The 22,620-nt window shown below is 37.6% G+C and overlaps 3 protein-coding genes across 6 annotated transcripts; 2 read left to right on the top strand and 1 right to left on the bottom strand.

Moving 5' to 3' along the window:
• Positions 1 to 804: 804 nt before the first annotated feature.
• On the top strand, positions 805 to 13,599 carry LOC147868653 (putative aminotransferase ACS12). Of its 2 annotated transcripts, XM_087321952.1 has the most exons (5): positions 805 to 867; positions 8,219 to 8,844; positions 9,709 to 9,840; positions 12,103 to 12,263; positions 12,380 to 13,599. In XM_087321952.1, the coding sequence occupies exons 1-5, from the start codon at positions 819 to 821 to the stop codon at positions 13,221 to 13,223; spliced, it is 1,812 nt and encodes a 603-aa protein (XP_087178078.1). In that variant the 5' UTR covers positions 805 to 818; the 3' UTR covers positions 13,224 to 13,599. The 2 variants fall into 2 exon arrangements, with proteins under 2 accessions (XP_087178078.1, XP_087178072.1); XM_087321946.1 differs by lacking the exon at positions 805 to 867 and having other exon boundaries at positions 8,053 to 8,844.
• On the top strand, positions 874 to 5,436 carry LOC147868654 (putative aminotransferase ACS12). The gene is made up of 4 exons (XM_087321963.1): positions 874 to 1,450; positions 1,980 to 2,111; positions 3,881 to 4,041; positions 4,170 to 5,436. Exons 1-4 carry the CDS (start codon positions 917 to 919, stop codon positions 5,011 to 5,013), a joined length of 1,671 nt encoding a protein of 556 aa, XP_087178089.1. The 5' UTR covers positions 874 to 916; the 3' UTR covers positions 5,014 to 5,436.
• A 1,636-nt stretch (positions 13,600 to 15,235) lies between the features above and the next one.
• On the bottom strand, positions 15,236 to 18,561 carry LOC147868652 (pentatricopeptide repeat-containing protein At3g09040, mitochondrial-like). 3 transcript variants are annotated; one of them, XM_087321931.1, is made up of 2 exons: positions 18,389 to 18,561; positions 15,236 to 18,276 (listed from the first exon to the last, which is right to left on the bottom strand). In XM_087321931.1, exons 1-2 carry the CDS (start codon positions 18,470 to 18,472, stop codon positions 15,676 to 15,678), a joined length of 2,685 nt encoding a protein of 894 aa, XP_087178057.1. In that variant the 5' UTR covers positions 18,473 to 18,561; the 3' UTR covers positions 15,236 to 15,675. The 3 variants fall into 3 exon arrangements, with proteins under 3 accessions (XP_087178057.1, XP_087178059.1, XP_087178060.1); XM_087321933.1 differs by having other exon boundaries at positions 15,236 to 18,194; XM_087321934.1 differs by having other exon boundaries at positions 15,236 to 17,975.
• Positions 18,562 to 22,620: the final 4,059 nt, after the last annotated feature.

The following is a 22,620-nucleotide window of genomic DNA, read 5'->3' as shown; positions in this document are numbered from 1 at the left end:
TGCATGTGGCAGGAAGGTATAGTATCTAGCTAAAGGCCATTGTAAAAAAGCTATGAGCATAAGAAGGAAATGGCCTACGAGGAAAGAGTTATTAGGTCTTACAAAAGTAAATAAGATTTTGGAACTAAGCGCTTTCCTACCCTTTGTCCTAATGGGCAGTTTGATGTGCGAGAGAAAGGTTGCCTTCAATGTGTGTTGTGTGTTAATAAAGTGTCGATGAAAGAAGTCTCACGATACTTGTTCCCATCCCGCCCCTCCCCACTCCCTCTAATGCGTTGGTTGGTCGTTCATCACTTCCTAGGAAAAGTGTCCAACAATATCGATAGGGAGTGAGTAGCAGATTCAAAAAATGCCAGTTGGTTCTGGTGTGAGCAACCATGGAGCATAAAACTCATTGGGGGTCCAAGGGTGGGTTGTGAGATGGGCTGGGCTAGTCTTAAGAGAGGCATGAGGGTAACACTACAATACTAGGAGAAGGGGGGTCTGGTCCGGTTCGGTCCGGTCACGACTTCTGATTCTCTACCGCTGCTTCTTCGGAATGAGATTGGGTCTTAGCCAAGGGGAGAGGGGGGGGGGGTGGCTAAATCACGACATCATAATACTATGAGAAGGGGGGTCCGGTCCGGTCCGGTCTGGTCTGGTCTGGTCCTGACCGGTCATGAGTTCCGATTCTCTATTGTTTCTTCTTCGGAATGAGTCTAGGGCCTTGGTCTCTTCTTTCCGCAACTTTGGAGTCCAAATGAAAAACAAAGAGAAGCCACACACACACAGACAGCATCTCATCTCTTTTCCATCCCACAGGAGCCAGAGGAAGTTCCATGTCACCATCACCATCACCATCACCATCACCATCACCATCTCCATCATCTCCATCTCCACCTGCACTTCCTCCCCTTATTCTGATCTCCTGGACCCGATGAGAATCATTGTTCCCTTGCAAGGTGTGGTTCAAGGGCGGGCTGGGGTCTTCTGGGGCTCCCTCATACCTTGTGCACTCTTCTACTTCCTCCAACTCTACATCCGCCAACGCCGCCCTAATCCTTCAGTACCCGATTCTGATGACTCTGACTCTGACTCTGATTCCGATTCCCATCCCACCCCCATCGATTCAGAGCATTCCCCTGTTCCCAAAGATTCCCCTGCTCAGAGTCTCCCTTGCATTACCTCCGTGGGATTGAATCTCACCCGTGTCAGCTCCTTGGGTTCAAGCCTTGCTCGCATAGGCTCTTCAATTGACGTGAATAACGGCTCTTCGGCTTCCTCTTCTTCACGTTCTGGATTCTCTTCAAAAAGCACCCGCCGCCCTTCCTTTGTCTCAGCTCGGGCTATCTCGGTATCGGGCACAGGAGATTCTCTTTACTACATTGGGTGGAAGGAGTATAGTCTGAACCCCTTCCATGCTCAAGAGAATCCAGATGGTATCATCCAGCTTGGCTTGGCAGAAAACAGGGTATGTTTTTGGGACCTATCTTTACATATGCCGTTTGGTCTTTCCATCCCATAATGTATGGTTCATTATCTGTATTATCATCTCTGTTCATGCGTGAAACTATATCCCTGCTTGTGCATGCATTGGAATGTATGTATTCTTCCATCATCATCATGGTGATGGTTTTTTTTTATTATCATTGGCCATATATGTGAGGCTTATAAATGCATTCTCTTATTCTATGACGTATGTATGTATGTATGTATGTATGTATGTATGTATGTATATTAGCTTATTCTATACGGTTATGTTTGTGTCCATCATCATCAGCATCTACTATGATCATGATCACGGTTATAGAAATTCTTTTGATCACATGCAGGGCCATGTGTGCCTCAGTTACCTAGGAGCACATGACCTTACATCTTTGTTGTATCATGACTCCACTGTAATTGCACTCATGTGCTTTTACAATATAATTCACACTTCTTATTTGAATACAATTATATTTTGACCAAACATGTTGGATATGGATTCCTCATTTTTGCAGCTCTGTCTTGATTTACTTCAAGATTGGTTAACAACACACCCAAATGCTTGCTTATGGAATGAAGACCAAGATTTGAAGTTCAAAGATTTGTCATCTTATCAAAACTATAATGGGATTCCTTCATTTACATCGGTATGTTCATACCTAAAATTCTTCCTGAGACAAACATTTTGTTACAAACTTGCATGTATAATATATATGTTGAGAAGTTGTAAGAATTCCCCCTAGATGTGTCCTGCTAACATTTGTATGAGGCAAATGAGCGAGCAGGTAAAAGAATTGAAACACAAGATATAAAGCAATTGATGGAAAATATAAACAATGATATGCAGCAATTTATACAAAAGAATAAAACAAAGTTATTGACATCTAAGGCCTGGGGCATGTTGTAGATCATGTCAAAGTTATTAAAAAAACGTGTATTTTATGTTTAGAATACTCAAGTATTCAACACGTATTCTACGTTTGAGAAATGCTATTTTAGAAGGGTTTCACGTATTCTACATATTTATAACTATTTAACGTTTCCAAAACAGTTTAAAATTCTCAAAAATTACAAAATTACAAAATTTGGCTAAAAAATAAAATGTTTTATACATTACAAAGTATTTAACATATTTTTATCTCTAGATTATGTTTTCGAAGTATTTTAAAAAAGGTAGAATACGTATTGCATGCATATTGTATGCTAAATATTCGACAATTATGGATCATGTACTAGAATAAATGCGGAAATGTGAGTAAGTTCACATTGAGAAGCATGATCCACTATAACTATATGCAACCCTTTGTTACCACAGTTTTTATGAGTCTAAAGCTTAGGCTCTCTAGAGAACAACATGAAGAAACTCATTCACTGAAGAATTTGTAAAAACCCAATTCAGTGAATGAATTTGTAATAAACCGCATTGGATCATCCCTTAGAAACCATGCAACTTTGTCGGAAAGGAATTCATTCTTTGAAGAATTTGTAAAACACCAATTCAGTGAATGAATTTGTAATAAACCACATTGGATCATCCCTTAGAAACCATGGAACTTTGTCAGAAAGGAATTCATTCTTTGAAGAATTTGTAAAACACCAATTCAGTGAATGAATTTGTAGTGAACCACATTGAATTGTCCCTTAGAGACCATGGAACTTTGTCAGAAGATGATTCCCTATCAGTTCCTTATTTATACTTAATCTTGTGAAACAAATTTGCATTTTCAGGTGGATAACCCATTGCTGGCTTGCTAACAAAATTTGCACACTGCAGTTCTCATAACTTTGTTTCTTGATCAGCAATTTGATATTTTTATATCAAGTGAAACCTCAAATATTTTATACAAGTTACCCTGTAGATCCGAAATAAATAAATGGATATATTTTGGAAAGTTGTAAATGGTTAAGTTTGGGTTCGGTTTGGCATGGGGATTCAAGAGTTTGGTTTGGTTTAGCCTTCATACGGTATGGGGGGGTATTTTTTAAATATTTATTAAACATTTAAACTAGCATTATAAACCATAGAATATTTAATATTTCTTATGAAGTTTTAACTTTGAACACTAACAATTCTTTAAGTTTTAGTTTTCTTTCTAATAACCCTTTCTTGAAAAGTAAGAAATTGAGTATACAATCACCAACAATCTGGTTCAAGTCAAACTCGAATCTTAAAATCGCTGCTTAATGGATTATAGTTTGTAAATATCGTGAAGCGTTTGGTTTGACCTTGAAAACTCCTCAAATGGTTTGAATGGTTTTGGCTTAAAGGTTTGCGGTTTGGTTTAAGTTTCCAAATTTATATGTGGTTTTAAGTTTGAGACTTCTGAACCGAACCATTGCCAATTCATAGAACCAATAGTTTGTGTTTTTGTTTTTTAATATATCTAATATATCAGAAACTTGTTCTTGATTTCAGATTATGGCTTCTTTCATGGAGGAACTCATGGGTGGAAACATGAAATTCCTTGCGGATAATATTGTGGTGACGGCAGGAGCAAGTGCTGCAATTGAAATATTGTCATTTTGTATTGCAGAAGCAGGGGATGCATTCCTTGTTCCATCTCCATACTATCCAGGGTAAGAAAAAAATTGTTTCAGGGAATAATTCAATAGACCTCCTATAGCTGAATCAATCAAAACCACAATTTGAGATTTTCTTAAGTGTTAACTATATGTATATATTGGATGTCTCTTCTTTCATGAAGATTTGATAGGGACATCAAGTGGAGGAATGGAATTGAGCTTGTTCCAGTGCCTTGTTATAGCAATGAAGGCTTCACTATTTCAAGACGTGCACTTGAGAAAGCTTTTAGCCAGACTCAGCGACGCGGCATAACTGTGCGTGGTTTGCTGGTAACTTCTCCAGGAAATCCGGTGGGCAATGTCATCGATCCGGATACCTTTAGATCTCTCTTTGATTTTGCAAGAGATAAGCATATACATTTAGTAAGTGATGAGGTGTACGCTGGTTCGGTCTACAATGGCCCTTTTGTTAGTGCATCGCAAATCCTCAGTTCAGGTGAATATGATCACAATCTTGTACACATCATCTATGGATTATCCAAGGATTTTGGGTTAGCTGGTCTAAGAGTGGGAATCTTGTATACTGCCAACGAGAAGGTATTATCTGCCTCAAGGAATCTTACAAGATTTTGTGGTGTTTCATCACATACACAAAGGCTTTTAGTTTTCTTACTTCAGGACAAGGTGTTCGTTAAGAGTTTCTTGGATGAGAATAAGAAGAGGCTACATGATCGATATAATGCTGTAGTTGAAGGTTTGCGAAAGGCTGGGATATCATGTGCTGAGGGCAATGGAGGATTATATTGTTGGGTGGATTTTCGATCTCAATTGATGTCTAATACTAGTGATGGTGAGAAAGAGCTTTGGAAAAGGTTACTTTATGAAGCAAAGATTAATACAACGCCAGGCTTTGCATGTCATTGCTCTGAACCTGGATGGTTCCGCCTTTGTTTTGCTTCTATAGATGAAGAGAGTGTTGATACGGTTTTCACACGTCTCGGATTGCTCATAAGAAAAATAAAATAGCGATATTTTTTATCAATTTTTCTGCATGTAACACAAATGCTAAAAATAACCATGTAATACATGCCCACATATTCAATCTTATAAAGAATTATTGATTCTTTGCTCTGCATAGATGAGCTTATATACAGAGAAAGGCAGTAGTATACATATAATTTCTTCAAGCATTTCTTTTGCTGTAGCAGGCATGCCACATTTTCTTATACATATCCACTAAGGCATTGCTAGTGTATAGTAGTATCCTTCTTTAAACAGCCCCTACTCATAATGTCAGTGTATTTGTTCACCCTTGTCTATAACTCTTGTGGTACCAAACTAGCTGGATGCAAATAAATGTGGCTGCATCTTGAGAGAGCACAAGAAACAATATCTTTCTTAAACAATGCCATGCTATAAATCTGAAGATGATTTTGTGTTCCTATTTGTATGGATGTGATGTTTCCATGCACCTTAAAGCCTCAAAAGAATGACACCACGTTAGGAATGATGCCCTGTTTTGCAAGTTGATCAAAACAATTGAACGCTTTGTGCACTTTCCCTTGATGAGAATTTTTGCTGATTGGTGTGGTTTAAGAGATCATAGCTTGAAAGATTTTAGAAGATCTCGCCACATTTGGCATACATACCCACCAAATCATTAAATTGAGACAACTTGATTGTGTCTTAATTGGGATACATAATGTTTTTCTACTCGATGGTGGACATGGAGTTACAACATATCTACAAAATTTGAAGGGATTATTGATGTGACAATTTTGTTTATTAAACCAAGTTTAAATTCTTTTGTTGACAATGTTTATCTTGCCTATTGGAAATTCAACATATTCCACCATCAATGTCACAATAATGCTACTTAGTAGTGGTAGATTGAGACAACTTGATTGTGTCTTAATTGGGATACACACAATGTTTTTTTACTCAATGGTGGACATGGAGTTAGAGCATATCTACAAAAATTGAAAGTATTATTGATGTGGCAATTTTGTTTATTAAACCAAGTTTAAATTCTTTCGTTGACAGTGGTAATCTTGCCTATGGGAAATTCAACATATTCCACCATCAATGTCGCAATGATGCTACTTAGTAGTGGTAGCATTTTAGTGTTTTTCATGAACATTTATTTATATGACTATGTGTTCGAGAGAAAGATAGATAGATAGATTCTATTACCATCTTCAACGCTCAAATATGACCTATGAGACCAAAAAATTTACATTTTTCTAACTAAAAATTACAAAATAAGTGATTTTTTTTCACTTGTTTTATGTGAATTGGGCCATTTGATAGAATTCATTTCTAAAATGTTCATGTAGAGATGACAAATTTGGTAATTTCGATTGAATTCATACGTAAATTACCATAAATCTTACAAACTTTATCTATTTAACATTGTAAAATATCAAGTGTCAATGGTGAATGAAATTTTTTGTTATAATTGGTTCAAGTTAGTAGGTTTCATATATGTGCTTTGTCAATGTTCACTTAGAAAGTTACATTTAGCCCACAAATGTTCACTCTAGCCCCTAAACCTTTTTTAGATTTTCTTATCACTCTAAAATCAAGGCTCCAAATATGTATTGTAAGAGAGTACATGGCCCTATACATATATTAGAATGATAGTTATAAATATTGGAGTTTAAATCTGTTAAAGGTGATAGTTCGATAAGTGGTCATGGGCCATGGCGTTTTTTAGTGCATGAGTAGACTATACAACTCTCCAAATATATTTATGACATTTCATAAATAAGAATTAGTTGCATAATCCACATTCCCCTCTTTTTGAGAGGATAAAATAACTCTAATTATTTAGAAAATCTTGAACTTGTCTTTGGCTCCTTTATTGTTGCTTGTCGTTTGCATGCCTTTAGATAGTTCGCATGGGTTTTCCCAAATCATTAGAACACAAAAAGACTTTTATACATTTTTTGTTTGAGTATATCGAAGATTCCTTTCACCCATCTTTTAGACTTATTTTCGTGCTATGTACAACACATCATTTTCCTTCCATTTTTAGTGATCATGGGATTTCCTCTTCCTTCTTTTGTGGTTCGTGATCAAATTGCTTAAGCCCATGTGAGCTTGTCTATTTTATCTTTTCTTTAATGAATTGGTCACTTCCTACTCTCTAATAAATAATTTGTCCCAATCGCCTTCACTTTTGCAGGGATCAAATCCCATGATAGGGAAAATTTGTTCATCTTAGGTGAGTATTTAGATATCTTTACATATTGGGGCACACTATAAAAAGCAATTAGAGTATCATAATATTAGGAGAAGAAGACACCATGATGCAAGAATACAAGGGTATATTTTTACATTAGAAGACAATCACAAATGGTAAGAGTATATCCTTATATTGCAAGACATTTATAAACATCAACATGTATTGTTATATTCATTTCAGTTAAATCAACCGAGTCGTTCATATTTACAATCCAAAATGTATGTCCCTAAGCATTAACAATCACGAGTAATCTAACAGCCACGATCTTTTATGATTGACAATTATTTGCACCAAAATGATCTATCCTTTATTTACCCGGTTTGCCCCTCGAGTCTTCCTTCTCTGCTCGAGTACCCTATGTCAATCCCAAAAAGAGAGAAAACGGGGATGCATCGACCATAAATGGTTAAACTAGAGCACACGATCGAGAAGAAAAAACAACAAAATCAAATAGTATATGTATAATAACGTGCTTGTACAATTGGATGGCCGACAAGCGACACAAAATCAAGTGACAAAAGTGGTTGGTTCAAAGTGACCGGGTCAACAGATCGAAACTAGACTCATCCAAGACAATGTTGACATGAGATGAACAAGAGATCGCAAAGGCTTTAAGCCCCACTATAAGCTTAGGCCTTTGTAGAGTTATAGGGTTCGAGAGACCAAGCGCCCAACAAAACATAAGATGTAGTATGTGCATACCCAATAATATATGTAGTAGCCATGGGTCCAAGAGTCCAGAGTTCAAACCCTTCTTCTTCTTCTTCTTCTTCTTCTTCTCTCTTGTGTGTCTCTTCTATGTGGTCACTTCTTTCCACAACAAATTTTGACTTGGGGGTGGGGTTTGAACTTTGGAGTCCAATGAAAACAAAGAGAAGCTACAGCATCTCATCTCTTTTCCATCCCACAGGAGCCAAGGAAGCTCCATGTCACCATCACCATCACCATCACCATCTCCATCTCCATCTCCATCTCCATCTCCACCTCCACCTCCACCTCCACCTTCATCTCCTCCCTCCTCCTCCTCCTCCTCCTCTTCTTCTCCTCGGCCCGCCGCTATGCGAATAATCGTCCCATTGCAAGGAGTGGTTCAAGGCCGGGGCGGGGTCTTCTGGGGCTCCCTCATACCTTGTGCACTCTTCTACTTCCTCCAACTCTACATCCGCCAACGCCGCCCTAATCCGGTGGAATCCGATTCCGATTCCGGCGCATCCGACTCCGAGCCTGACCCCAAAGATTCTGGACATCCCCCTGTTCCCCAAGAATCCATCTCCCCCAAAGATTCCCCTGTTCCCGATCACGGGGCCCGACCGAATCTCCCTCGCACCAGATCCTCAGGATCCAATCTCGCCCGAGCCAGTTCCGCGGGTTCAAATCTCGCCCGCATAAGCTCTTTGAATGATGTGAATAACTACTTGGGCTCTTCGTCTCGTCCTGGATTCTCTTCAAGGAGTCCCCGCCGGCCTTCTTTTGTATCGGCTCGAGCTATCTCAGTATTGAATGCGGCAGATTCTCCTTATTACATTGGGTGGAAAGAACATCGTCAGAACCCCTTCCATGCACAAGAGAATCCAAATGGTATCATCCAGCTTGGCTTAGCAGAAAACAAGGTATGTTTCTGGCCACATCTGTATAAATGCCTTTTGCTTATTCTATCCTATAGTGGAGCCACTCATCATCTTCATCATCATCTATGGTCCATCTTGATTGTTATGGCACCATCATCATTATCATCTACGGTCATCTTTATGGATATGGCTTTTGTTGTGGTCACATGCATGGTCATCCTTCCTTATGCATGTGTGCATGCATCCGTCATTATGGTTATGGGAATTCTTGTGATCACATACATGACCAGCTCTGAGGCTTATACCTGTATTTAGGTATTCTAATGTATGTATATATGTATGTCTCCCTCTGCAGCTATGGTCATGATCATGGCTATGGGAATTCACTTCATCACAAGTATGGATACGTGTGAGGGTGAAATCTTTTGTTATGCATGGCATACATATGTTTATTCTTCCATCCTCATCCTCATTTATGTTTATGATTATGGTTGTGGCAATTTTTAATGATGAACATGGGGGGTGTTACTTTCTCATACATGCATTTATTTCTTCTATTATGTATGACATATGAGTGCAATTGTATGTACCAAGGAATTGGAAATAACTCCAAGCTGTTAAGTATGTCTGCTCTATGGATGGTAATGACAAATCTTGTGAACACATTGGCATGGGTGAACTGAATCCTTTTCTGAAGGTTGCATTTGCTTATATATAATGTATACTGTGTTGATCATCATTATACACAATGACCATCATTTTGATCATGGTTATGAAATTCTTGTAATCACATACATCGCAATGTGTGAGGCTGAAAATCTTTCTTAGAAATACACTTACCTCTTTTTATTATGAATTGAATTCTATTGACCTAACATGTTGGACATGGATTCCTAATCTTTGCAGCTCTCTCTTGATTTACTTCAAGAATGGTTGACAACACACCCAGATGCTTGCTTGTGGAATGAAGACCAGGATTTGAAGTTCAAAGATTTGGCACCTTATCAAAACCCACATGGAATTCCAGAATTCAAGTCGGTAAGTTCATAACTAATATTCTTCTCAACATGGATATTCTGTTCTAAACTTGCACAAGTTTTATTTTGTATCTGATGAATAAGCCATAAGAAACATAAATATGTGCTCACCCTAAATGGTTCCTCCTAATGTTTGTATAAACAAAAGGGTTGAGAACTAAAAAAGATTGAAACAAAGATGCAAAGTGATCAATACCAAAAAGAAAGCATTGAAGTAATCCTCACTAAAGGCTCAGGGCAAGTAGTAGATAATGCAATAAAATAAATTTGGAAAAAGATTTAAAGCTTGTGTTGAGAAGTATGGTCTAATAAAACATTATGTCAGCGTTTGTTATCCCAATTTACTTCTCGGTGCTCTGTGTCCAAGGCTCAGGATCTCTAGGTTATAACTTGTCTGCATTGCAAGGAATTCACGCATTGAATATTTTGTACAAATGAAATTGTGATATAGATAAGTATGTTAGCCTATTGAACAGACCACTCTACATCAAATTTTTGTGGTTGTGGTAGAATGAGGCCAGGTCACCCTGTATGAAACACATCATGATACGATACCTTGAATTGTACTAGTATCTTATTTATACATATCCTTAGAAATCAAAGATGACTATTTCTACATTATAAGATGGTTGAGATCCCCACCATATGATCAACCCCACCCATATTTCTCTATTTGATTCAAACATCAATGATCATAACAAAATTTAGCTGCTCATTTTCATCACACAACTTGATGAACCTTACAATAAGCAAAACCCATTTTTTCTATGCTTTTAACATGGATTTTGTAATAGTGAACTTAAGAGGTGTGTGTTGCATGTCTCGGTCAATTTTTTGCTTCAAAATTCTGGCTTTATTCATATAACTTCTATTAATCATCTACCTTTTTACTGACTTTCCCTTCTTGTAACTTAGTTTTAGTTATATGTGTAACAACTGGAAGTGCATGGTTCTCATCCATTATTTTATAATGTTGATTCACTTTTCAATTTCTTTTTATATTTTCTAGCTGAACCAAAACTGGGCTCTGAAATCAAATTCTTTAGATGAATGAGAAAGCAAATACAGCTGTATGTGTAACAACTGGAACTGCGTGGTTCTCATCCATTCTTTTATAATGTTAATTCACTTTTCAATTTCTTTTTTTATTTCTAGTTGAAACCAAAATTGGACTCCGAAATCAAATTCTTCAGAAGAATGAGAAATCAAATAGCTACAAAACAACCAAGAAACAGAAAAAAAATTGCCAAAAGAAAAGGAATAAAAATGTTAACGAACATGAACATAATGAATGTTGCAGCCCAATTTGATGACACGTTGGATCAGTCCTTAGAGACTATAGTACTTTATAGGAAGATAACTCACTATAAATCCTTTTTTGTATTTAATCTTGCCAAACATTGTCCACATTTGAGGCACATAACTCCTTTCCTGACTAGTAGCAAAATTTACACAATGCAGTTCTTGTGACTTTATATCTTGATCAGTGAGTTTAATATCTTTATATTGCGTATTCAAGTTAAACTTCCAAGTTTGATGTTTGTATTATATGTATATGAAATAAATGAGGGGATATATTTTGATAATATTTCTTTCAACATGAAACCATAGGAATGCACCTTCAAAGCTCAGCAAGCCCTGCCTATTAGAGGATTTAGTAAACAAATGAAGTGAATTTTCCGAGAACTAAGAATAAAAGAAACGGCAAGATCATAAATCAAAATATGATTAAATGCTAGATTATGTGTTAAAAATATTATCTTGTTTGATAGTGACCTTTTTTATTTCCAAAACTTAATGTAAAATACTCTTTGCTTCCCTTTATTTTCTATGATATTAGGTGTAAGTTCTTTATTCATCCTTGATAATTCCAGATATTCTACATATTATTTCATTGCATTTCTGGCCATTTCTTATTGACACACAGCATATCCTTTAGGGTGTTTGAACTTCACGGTCTTGTAAGATAGCAATATGAGTTACTTTGTGTGAGATATTCACACATTCTCTCAAATGGAAATTATTTATGAGTGAAAATGTCAGGAATCAATTACATTATTGATCAGACAACAACATTCAAAAAGCAAGTACTTTTTTTCAATCATAAAAGATTCTGTATTTTATTCCAAGGACAGATTACTTTTTGTATGCAATTTCATACAAGGCCAGGAGATCATCTTCGAATAATTAATGTTTGTGATTTATTGTCAGTATTTGTGAGTGAAATTGAAATATAGAATTAAAATGATGCTCCTGGTTTCAGGTTATGGCTTCTTTTATGGAGGAACTCATGGGTGGAAACATGAGATTCCTTGCGGATAACATTGTGGTGACAGCAGGAGCAAGTGCTGCGATTGAGATATTGTCGTTCTGTCTTGCAGAAACAGGGGATGCATTCCTTGTTCCATCTCCATACTATCCAGGGTAAGAAAACAAAATGTTTCAGGGAATCATCCATGTAGACCTTATGCTTGAATCTGTTAAAACCAAAATTGTGGAATCTCTTAAGCTCTAACATTATGTATGTCCTCATTATGAAGGTTTGATCGTGATATCAAATTTAGGAATGGAATTGAGCTTGTTCCGGTGCCTTGTCATAGCAATGAAGGCTTCACTATTTCAAGAGGTGCACTTGAGAAAGCGTTTAGTCAAACTCAGCGGCGTGGCATAACCGTGCGTGGTTTGTTGGTAACCTCTCCAGGAAATCCAGTGGGCAATGTCATCGATCCTGATACCTTCAGATCTCTCTTTGAATTTGCAAGAGATAAGCATATACATTTAGTAAGTGATGAGGTCTATGCTGCTTCGGTCTATAACGGCCCTTTTGTTAGTGCATCCCAAATCCTCAGTTCAGGTGAATACGATCACAATCTTGTACACATCATCTATGGATTATCCAAGGATTTTGGGATAGCTGGTTTAAGAGTGGGAATCTTGTATACTGCCAACGAGAAGGTATTGTCCGCCTCGAGGAATCTTACAAGATTTTGTGGTGTTTCATCATATACACAAAGGCTTTTAGTTTTCTTACTCCGGGACAAGGTGTTCATTAAGAGTTACTTGAATGAGAATAAGAAGAGGCTACATGATCGATATAATGCTGTAGTTGAAGGTTTGCAAAAGGCTGGGATATCATGTGCTGAGAGCAATGGAGGATTATATTGTTGGGTGGATTTTCGATCTCTATTGATGTCGAATACTAGTGATGGTGAGAAAGAGCTTTGGAAACGGTTGCTTCATGAAGCAAAAATTAATACAATGCCAGGCTTTACATGCCATTGCTCTGAACCTGGCTGGTTCCGCCTATGCTTTGCTTCTATAGATGAAGAGAATATTGATACTGTTCTCACACGTCTTGGATCATTCATAAGAAGAATGAAGTAGTAATGTCTTTTGATCAAATGCTTGACATAAATGCAAAAATAACCGTGGAACACATGATCAAATCTTCAACCATAAAAAGAAGCTGTGATTCTTTGCTTTGCATTGATGAGCTTATATACAATGGGATTATTTTATATCTCATTTCTTGCCAAGGCCTTAGAGAGAGAGGGAGAGAGAGGGGGAGAGAGCTCACTAAAGTTTGTATTATGAGTCTAGTTTGATTCTCCGGCTTCAGTAAATTTTTGGGACTACCATGAATTATATAACCCCGGAGGGAGCTATGTGATAGAAAACCAGTTCAGGTAGCGTAAATAAGTGCTAATAGATTTAGCTGTTCTCTGTAATTTGAATTGGAAATGAATTTATACTTTTGTTCTCCTGTATGTTCCAGCTCAATGGAAACGCCATTAAAATTTGTACCATCTTTGTTAATAATTATACTTGTCCGAGGAAGTTGCCATCTTCTTCAATGGTTAATAGTTTACATTTGATATGATACATCGTGCTCATTGGTTATATAGTTGAGCCTGTGGAAGTTGCCATCTTGATCACAGTTTGCAGATGGTTTACACAAACATGCATTCACACACACACACACACACACACACACACACACACACACACTGGATGGAAATAGTTGCACAGAGAAGTCGAAGTATGGAATGGACTTTGAGGCAAATCCAAAACTGCACAACTTTCCAACAATTCTTTTGAATTGCAAAATCTCATTGCCTGAGTTCTCTAAGACTAGCACAGGTATTTTATACAGAATATACATCTGGGGTTTTAGTCCCTAGCCTAGATCAGCACTACATTGAGGTGTTTCTATGCTGATTGGAGATTAGAGGTTGATGGCAAAGATGTCCATGATCTGCATGATGTTTTAGGTGATGCCCAAGTCTTTCAGCCATATCAATACCCTTCATGCACACTCATACATCATTAGTATGCCAAATCAATACACTTGATACACAATATGTCATACATCTTTGGTATGCCAGCTAAATACACTTCATATACAATATGTAATAGGTGATTGGTATGCCTAGTTGTCTGTTTAGTCTTCATGTTACTCTGCACAGAAAACTTCATCTTTTGAGTCGCAAACGTTGCAATACCACAACTTCTTACATTTGATGCACATTGTGTTTGATATGTCATCGAATACGACAACACATCATTCAGTTAGACATCCAGCGTTTGACATAGCCAGTAGATAAAGGTGATGGGTTTTACAGAGAACATATCTTTTGCACCAGACAACGGCTTCAAACTATGACCTAGCTGCATAGATGCGCATCTGCCCCCTGGGTATTAATACATGCCATTTGTCAAATACACACTTCCTCCAAACAAGACATTTGGGAATGGGAAATGTGTTAGGTTTCAATAGGGCCCAACATGGAGCATTATACTTGCAAGTGCACAACCTGGATGTGACCAGAGAGGTTTTTGAACGTTTAGACTGATTCATGTATTATTATGATCAGATGTGAATGGGTCTGAATCTACTGAGGATTAGAATGCCATGGATGTGTGGTTACTATTGGCTTGTCATATTGTGCCAATGAATGTGGTTCCAAATAAATTGTTTCTTTTCCTTGTTATCAAACATTGTAGCAGACCTTATTGGGAGGCAATTTTCTTTGGCCTTTCAAATGGAAAACACAGCATTTCATTTCTATACTCAACCTTTATTTTCAAATTCCCAAGTCATTTCTAAATCTTCTTCACAACAATGGTCTCAATTCTGTTCTCCCCCACCTTCCAAGTCCCGGATGCATCAATCGGTTGCTGGTAAGGAGCACCTTTATGGAGTGCTCAATGAAGAGAGCTATTAGAGAGCTCTACCTCTTCATAAATGTGATTTAAGAGATCTTTATGAATCATAATATTGTGTGATTCAAGACCATAATTCTACATAGTAGATGAACTAAGGAGTGTCCATCATAACTGCATTTCCCATCTCCAAAAACATGGAGGCAGTGAAGGTTCCTTATCATAACCCTTCCAAGTCCCGGATGCATCAATTGGTTGCTGGTAAGGAGCACCTTTATGTAGTGCTCAATGAAGAGAGCTATTAGAGAGCTCTACCTCTTCATAAATGTGATTTAAGAGATCTTTATGAATCATAATATTGTGTGATTCAAGACCATAATTCTACATAGTAGATGAACTAAGGAGTGTCCATCATAACTGCATTTCCCATCTCCAAAAACATGGAGGCAGTGAAGGTTCCTTATCATAACCTTTTGTTCTTGATTTAGGATAATATGACAATCATCATGTGGAGGAATGTTACAGGCAACATGTCTAGTTGCCCCTTCACATTCATTGACGAGAGCAGAAGCAATGGTCAATATCTCACCATGCCAAAATATTTGGCAGGATTCTAAATAACCTCGTTCAGACCACTAAAGTAAATTCACCTTTGCATATATACAGGGTATTCTCAGTTGAAAATAAATGAATATTTATATTCACATTGACCCAACATAATTTTTCCTAGCTCATCCCCACAAGTAGTAGAAGCATATTTCAGCCTCATTGCTTCAACACTATAAAGATCCTCTTGCATGCCGAGAGTTGCAAAAATGTTAACCATAAGAACATAAGCTGCACCACAACTCTCGTCTAGTTGCAGTGTCTGATCAAAAGCTAATCTTCCAAGCTTCAGATGTCCCCATTTTCTACAAGCACCTAAAAGTGCAAGCCAAATTGTAGGATGTAAGTCTGAAGATGGCATTGCCTTAATCACTAAAACTGCTTTATCAAAGAGTCCTGCATACCCAAAAACCATCACCATGCATGCATGGTGTTCTACATTCGGAACAATGCCATATTTTGTCTTCATATCTCCAAAAAGCATCTCAGCCTCGTACAGTAGACCTGAATGACTACATGCACTCAAAACACAGAGAAATGTGATATCATTTGGGGAGATTCCCTCGCTCTGCATCTGTTGGAAAAAGGATAATGCTTCATGACCTTGCCCTTGTTGAGCATACCCTGAAATTAGTGCACACCAAGTTACCACATTTCGAATAGGAAGCTCTTCAAGTACTTGCTTTGCTTTTGCAAGCATGCCACATTTGGCATACATATCCACCAAAGCAGTGCCAAGCACGACATCTTTTGCCAATAAGTCTCTGCGGACAATCTCATCGTATACTTTTTGGCCCTTATCTATGGCTCCTGTGCTCCCACATGCATTCAACATGCAAATGCAAGTGATTGCATCAGGAGATAGACCTTCACTTTGCATCCTTTCCAAACAACCCAATGCTTCATGACCTCGACCCTGTTTTGCATACCCGATAATAACTGAACACCAAGAGCCTTCATGCTGCACTGGAAGTTTCTCTAACACTTGATGTGCTTTTTCAGGTGCACCACATTCAACATACATATGCACCAAAGCATTTCCAAGTACAATATCTTTCTCTAGTAACCCATTATATATTATCTCTTCGTGGATCTGTTTGCCCTTATCTATTGCTCCTATAATGCCAGAAGCCTTCAAAATGCAGGTGAAAGTGACAGCATTTGGAGCAAGGCCCTCACTTTGCATTATATGAAAGCAATTCAGAGCTTCATAGCCTTGCTCCTGTTGGACATATCCAGAAATTAGTGCATTCCAAGAAACTACACCTCGAAAAGGAAGCTCCTCAAGCACTTGTTCTGCCTTTGCAATCTCACAACATTTGACATACATATCCACCAAAGCATTGCCAAGTGCGATATCTTTACCTAATAAACCTTTACTGACAATATGTTCATGAATTTTCTTTCCTTTTTCGACTGATTGTGTGATGCTACATGCCTTCAAAAGGGAATGGAGGGTGATGATATCTGGAGAGAGGCCCTCGTTTTGCATATGTTCAAAACAAATTAGGGCTTCATGTCCTTGATCTTGTTGGGCATACCCTGCAATAAGAGCATTCCAAGAAATTACATCGCGAACAGCAAGTTCGTCGAGCACCTGTCGAGCTGCAGTAAGCATACCACATTTGGCATACATATCTACCAAAGCAGTTCCAAGCACAACATTCCTTTTCAGCAATTCCCCACAAATAATCTTCTCATGAATCGCTTTGCCCTTATCTACAGCTCTTGCACTAGCACAAGCTTTCAAAATGCAAATGAAGGTGATTATATTTGGAATAATACTCTCCCTTTGCATCCGCTCAAAACAGGCAAACACTTCAGTATCTAACCCGTCATGGGCATAACCTGTGATAAGTGCATTCCATGAGACTTCATCACGATTAGGAAGCTCTTCCAGCACCTCTTTAGCTTTCCCAATTGCACCACATTTCACATACATATCCACTAAAGCATTGCCAACCACAATATCATTCTCTAGGAAACCCATACATAGAATCTCTTCATGGATTCGCTTTCCCTCGTCGATTGCTTTTGCTTTGCCACATGCCTTCATGATGCAAACAAAAGTGATTCCATTTGGGGAGATTCCCTCGCATTGCATACATTCAAAGAAATTCAATGCTTTATGAACTTGCCCTTGTTGGGCATAGCCTGTAATAAGTGCATTCCAAGCGATTACATTTCGAATCGGCAATTCTTCAAGTACTTGTTGTGCTTGATTCAGCATTTCACATTTGGCATACATGTTGATCAAAGAACTTGCCAAATAAGCATCATCTCCAAGAACATTCCATTTGAGGATTTCTACATGTAAGGCTGTACCAGTCCCAATGTCCTTCTTCTTTGCACATTCCTTTAACAGGGCTACAACATTAAATAAATCTTCTTCTCTATGGTTTGAGGTGATGACTTCCTTGCCATTAAAAAACTCTTCTTCTCTACGATTCTTCGAGGTGTTAATTTCTTTCTTAAGATTAACCAACTCTTCTTGTTTATGGTTTAAGGTATTGGTTTCCTTAATGACATAATTTTGGTTGATTTGTTCATGTGATAGCGCCATAATGTGTCTTCTTCTCTTGAGTTCTTCATGAAACCAAGACGGAATGCAAGTCCGTTCAACGCAAAAAGTATTGCCAAGAAAAATATTGGTGAATATGGAGGTATTCTGTAATAGGCCACACTCTTAATGTGTGTGTGCGCATGTGTGTGTGTGTGTATGTGTCTCTCTCTCTCTCTAAATACAATATAAAGCAATGACGAAAATACTCGGTTTTTACCTCGACAATGGGATCCTTGAAAGACTCCTTCAATAACAGGTCGAAGTTTCCATGAACATGTACTGATTTTCTCTGTCTACCCATGGGAGAATTGATCCTGGGTTCTTCTTCTCGTACTTACAGAGTCTGTGTGTACTCCTACCGTCATGCCATTACGTTTCCAACAGAAGGCATAATGAGTTTTCAATTAAACAGAAGGTATGTAGTATGTATGTAATAATGTATGAATGACTTTCCAATGGAATTAAAGGAATTTTTGTTGTGAGTGACTTGGGCTTGTATTGTCTTTGTTCCACGGACAAGTAATGGTCCCGATCGATCGATTTCATAGTTATTTCATAGGAATGATTCATTAGATCCATAATGCCATCGAAATCTCGTAACCACAACTAACTCGGTGGTCGGTCCGGTCCGTTCCTATGAAGGCGATGAATGATCAAAAACTAATCATGATATTATGTTTCTCTTACTAAGGATTCTTACATAGAAGTTGTGTGTAATATGTAGGATTCATCGACATCGTGTTCCTTTGGTTAAGGTTTCGGATATGGGAGTTATTGTGCATAAGTAGGATTCATCATACCTTCAATAACATGTTGTTCTATGATTACATATAGGGGACCTATCGTATCTACATAGGAATGACTGGACTCACGATATTATTCTATTACCATGAGGAAGTATCGCTTGTTATCCTTAGATGGTAATGCAGTTGTGATGGTTGCTCATGTCAAGGAGGTGGTGATAGCACTTCTTCTTCTTTTTTACTAAAGATTCACCTTGGTATTAATGAAAGATGCCCAAAGGCTACAAAGAACTCACGCAGTAAAATATAACCCTCATACTCACAAAGGAGGTGGTGATAGCACTTAAGGGTAACAAGACCTAACTATTTAACAAATATGGACACTATAATTAGAAATATATAAGATCCTTAATCATATAATTATTCGATTAAATAAGGAGGAACAACACTTACTTAAGAATTAGGCAATTAGACTTAAAGTATCCTCTCCCTATCAAAGTATTAACCCAAATGTTATATGCAAAATGCAATTACATTGGAAGGTATATGTTCAATATCTTGTACTTCAAAGTTATAGCTAAATAATTCTAGTGGATCATAAGTAAACCTTCAAGCTCAAAAGATAAGACTTTAGGTCACCTTACATTTTGGTAATATAATAGTTCCAAATATATATGCACATCCTACAAGATGGGCAACACGTAGGGATGCATATGGAAGACCCAATCATGTGGCTTTGGATTAGGTAAATAGGACACACAAAGGGGAAATGCCATTTTAGCTAGTTTAATGTGAATCCTCCAAGATTAAGTATAAATATGAGAGGCTTATGCCTTAAAGTGATGCACTATCATTAAGTCGTAAAGTCGTAGAGCTTTGTACAATGCGTGAGAGGGGAGAATTCTTGTGCAAGATATTATATCTACTATTTTGAATAGGGAACCTACCATCTTTTGTATTGTTTATTGAATCTAGTGGGCATGATTTCTTTGTTTTGGGAAGATTACGTCAATACAATTTTCCCCAATCATGAGATAACGAATAAAATATATTGCCATTTGAGAATGCTTTCACTATCAATTACCCAATGCATCAAGCTTGCAAAAACAAAACTCTTTGGCCTACACGCCACACATGTGTATATATATATTTGACCCTGATTCTCGTTATCAAGTGATAATTAATCTTGGACTCTAGCTCTTGGATGCTTGTGAGTTTCATGTCTCATAGGTGTGTGCCAATGGTATGAAACGCCGAACTTTGGGTCAAGGTCAATGCACTTTATGGTGATCCTCTTTTGGCTTTATGGTTGGGAGGTGAATTTTATGTCCACATTTACTTTGTACATGTGTGTATGGTTAGGTTATGAATACATCAAGGAACCTAATCTCTATCTCTCTCTAAAAGCACACATTTATATTGTATGTAAATTTCACTTGTTACAACTTCTTAATCTATCCTTTAAAGCATTAGAAAATCTGAATATGCACTTGAGGAAATGATCCCCACATGCTCTAACATCCAGAAAATCAACATAAAAATGCCTTTCAACTTCTTCATATAGGCTTTCACCCCATGTCAAACATAAAAGAATTACACATAATCTAGTTGTGTTAAAGTGCCCGATATCATAAAAATTGGAACCATATCTCTAGCTCGTCATTTGGAGTATTTTGAACATATTACAAAAATTGGACTATCTCCCCCTCCATTTTACGTAATTAGCTTAACCTAGTGGTAAGATGTTTACACTATTAGCACTACAACTTGGGTTCAAAACCCATTGTTCTCATCCCTCTATTACTCCATAGATATCTCTTATGTCACAAGATGCCACTATAGAATGTAGGGGTTGAACCCATGACCACCTAGTCTCCATTGGGCAACCTTACCAATTAAGCTACATCCATGGAGACACTCACTCTTTCTTATCATAATTAGCTTACCTTAGTGATAAGTTGTTTATACTATTAGCACTACATCTTGGGTTCGAAACCCAAATTTCTTACCTCCCTATTACTCCATTAGTATCTCTTATTTCACTAGATGCCCCTGTGGAATGTAGGGGTTGAACCTCCACCCATGACCACCTGGTCTCCATTGGGCAACCTTACCAACTGAGCTACATCCATTTGGGCTCTCTCTCTCTCTATCTCTCTATCTCTCTCTCTCTCTCTCTCTCACACACACACACATTGAATCAAACCACAAGAGAACCTTCAATTAAAACAAGCGCGAGGTACAAAGAACATTGTCAATAAACTAGAAAGTGCATGAGATTTTAAAACATGCCATGAAAAATCCATTCTAAATGTTGATTGCCTTGAATGCCATGTCAATCAAATAGACATCCTTATGGGAAAGTAAGAAGATGTATGAAACCATGCGAGAAATTATAACTCTTGTCTTCCTAATGAAGAAGACAGCCAATCAAAGTTCAAAAAAATTCCATATAATAATTTACTTGATAAAGAATATTAAAGAAATTTGTCCACAACTAAGAAAACGAGCTAATGTACTCTTGGAAGAAATTTACCTCTGCGTTGAAGCCATGTGCAGGTTGTAAGAAAAGCATAAATAAAGGTAATGGTACCAAAGAGCCTTAAAAACACAAGCAATTTTGTACTCTTGGGAAATTTAAGGGTGAGAGTTGTTAAGAAAAGGTTGTTCTTCTAGAAACAAACACAATTGAGAGAGAGAGAGAGAGAGAGATTTGATGGTAGGCATGGTGTGAACGCATGTCTCCGAAAGTTGAAGGGAGTACTAATGTGGCGATTTTCTTTATTAAGCGGAAAATCTTTCCTCGGTGGAGTGTTTGTCTTGCCTATTGGCAATTCAACATGTTCCACTACCCATGTAGTGGGTGACCATACTCCATTGTGACACCCATTGTAAATAGTGTTTTTCACACACATTTATTAATATAATTTTGTGTTTTCAAAGAGAGAGAGAGAGAGAGAGAGAGAGAGATTAGATATGCTAGAGTTAGATACAATTGATTTTATGTGTGAGACATAATACTACTAGAGGCCAAAATAGGCCTATTACACAAATTGCTTAAAAAAAAAAAAACAACTCTATATTTCCTTGGGTTCCACCATCGTGATCTTATTGCATGTAGTGGAATGACTTTTGAGATGGTTTACAAGCATGAATTGCATACTAATAATATGTATTGGTTGAGTAATGGTTCTTGGACATCGTCTGTAGTCTTAAGGTTGGTTGGTGCACCATGGTGTCCTCATGTGGATAGGTATGGCAAGAAATGATCCCCATGATCTGGTGATGGTATGTCCCATGAGCCTTATATCCATGATCATGGTCTTTATTGTCATCAACATTCATTTGCTCACTTTGATGATTTGGTCTCTATTGTCTCTAGATGTGTGTAGCTATGGAAGAAAGCAATGATGTGTGATTGTTTTTGCATCTCAATGCTAATACAAGGGTTGATTCCTTGTGCTTTTGAATCCCGAGTAAGGTTTGGCCAAAGGGTCATGTGTCAACCTTGTCCATTTATTGTCGAATAGAGGTTAAACCCACATAGAGGGTGGCAAACTTCTCTCCAATGCACCAGTAAATTAAGCATCTACACAAAATATTCATCCATTTCTATCTCTCCATAAATTTTGAAATTTTCTCTTTTGGTAGACATAGACTAACAAACTTTATTATTGTCCTTGAGCCTTCATAAAATTTTGAAGTT

This window comes from Azolla caroliniana, unplaced genomic scaffold (genome assembly GCF_043228905.1).
Source record: "Azolla caroliniana isolate FFs.n. ecotype wild unplaced genomic scaffold, voAzoCaro1.0.p SCAF_1, whole genome shotgun sequence".
NCBI classification, from domain to species: Eukaryota; Viridiplantae; Streptophyta; class Polypodiopsida; order Salviniales; family Salviniaceae; genus Azolla; species Azolla caroliniana.
This window is presented reverse-complemented; position numbering and strand designations above follow the sequence as displayed.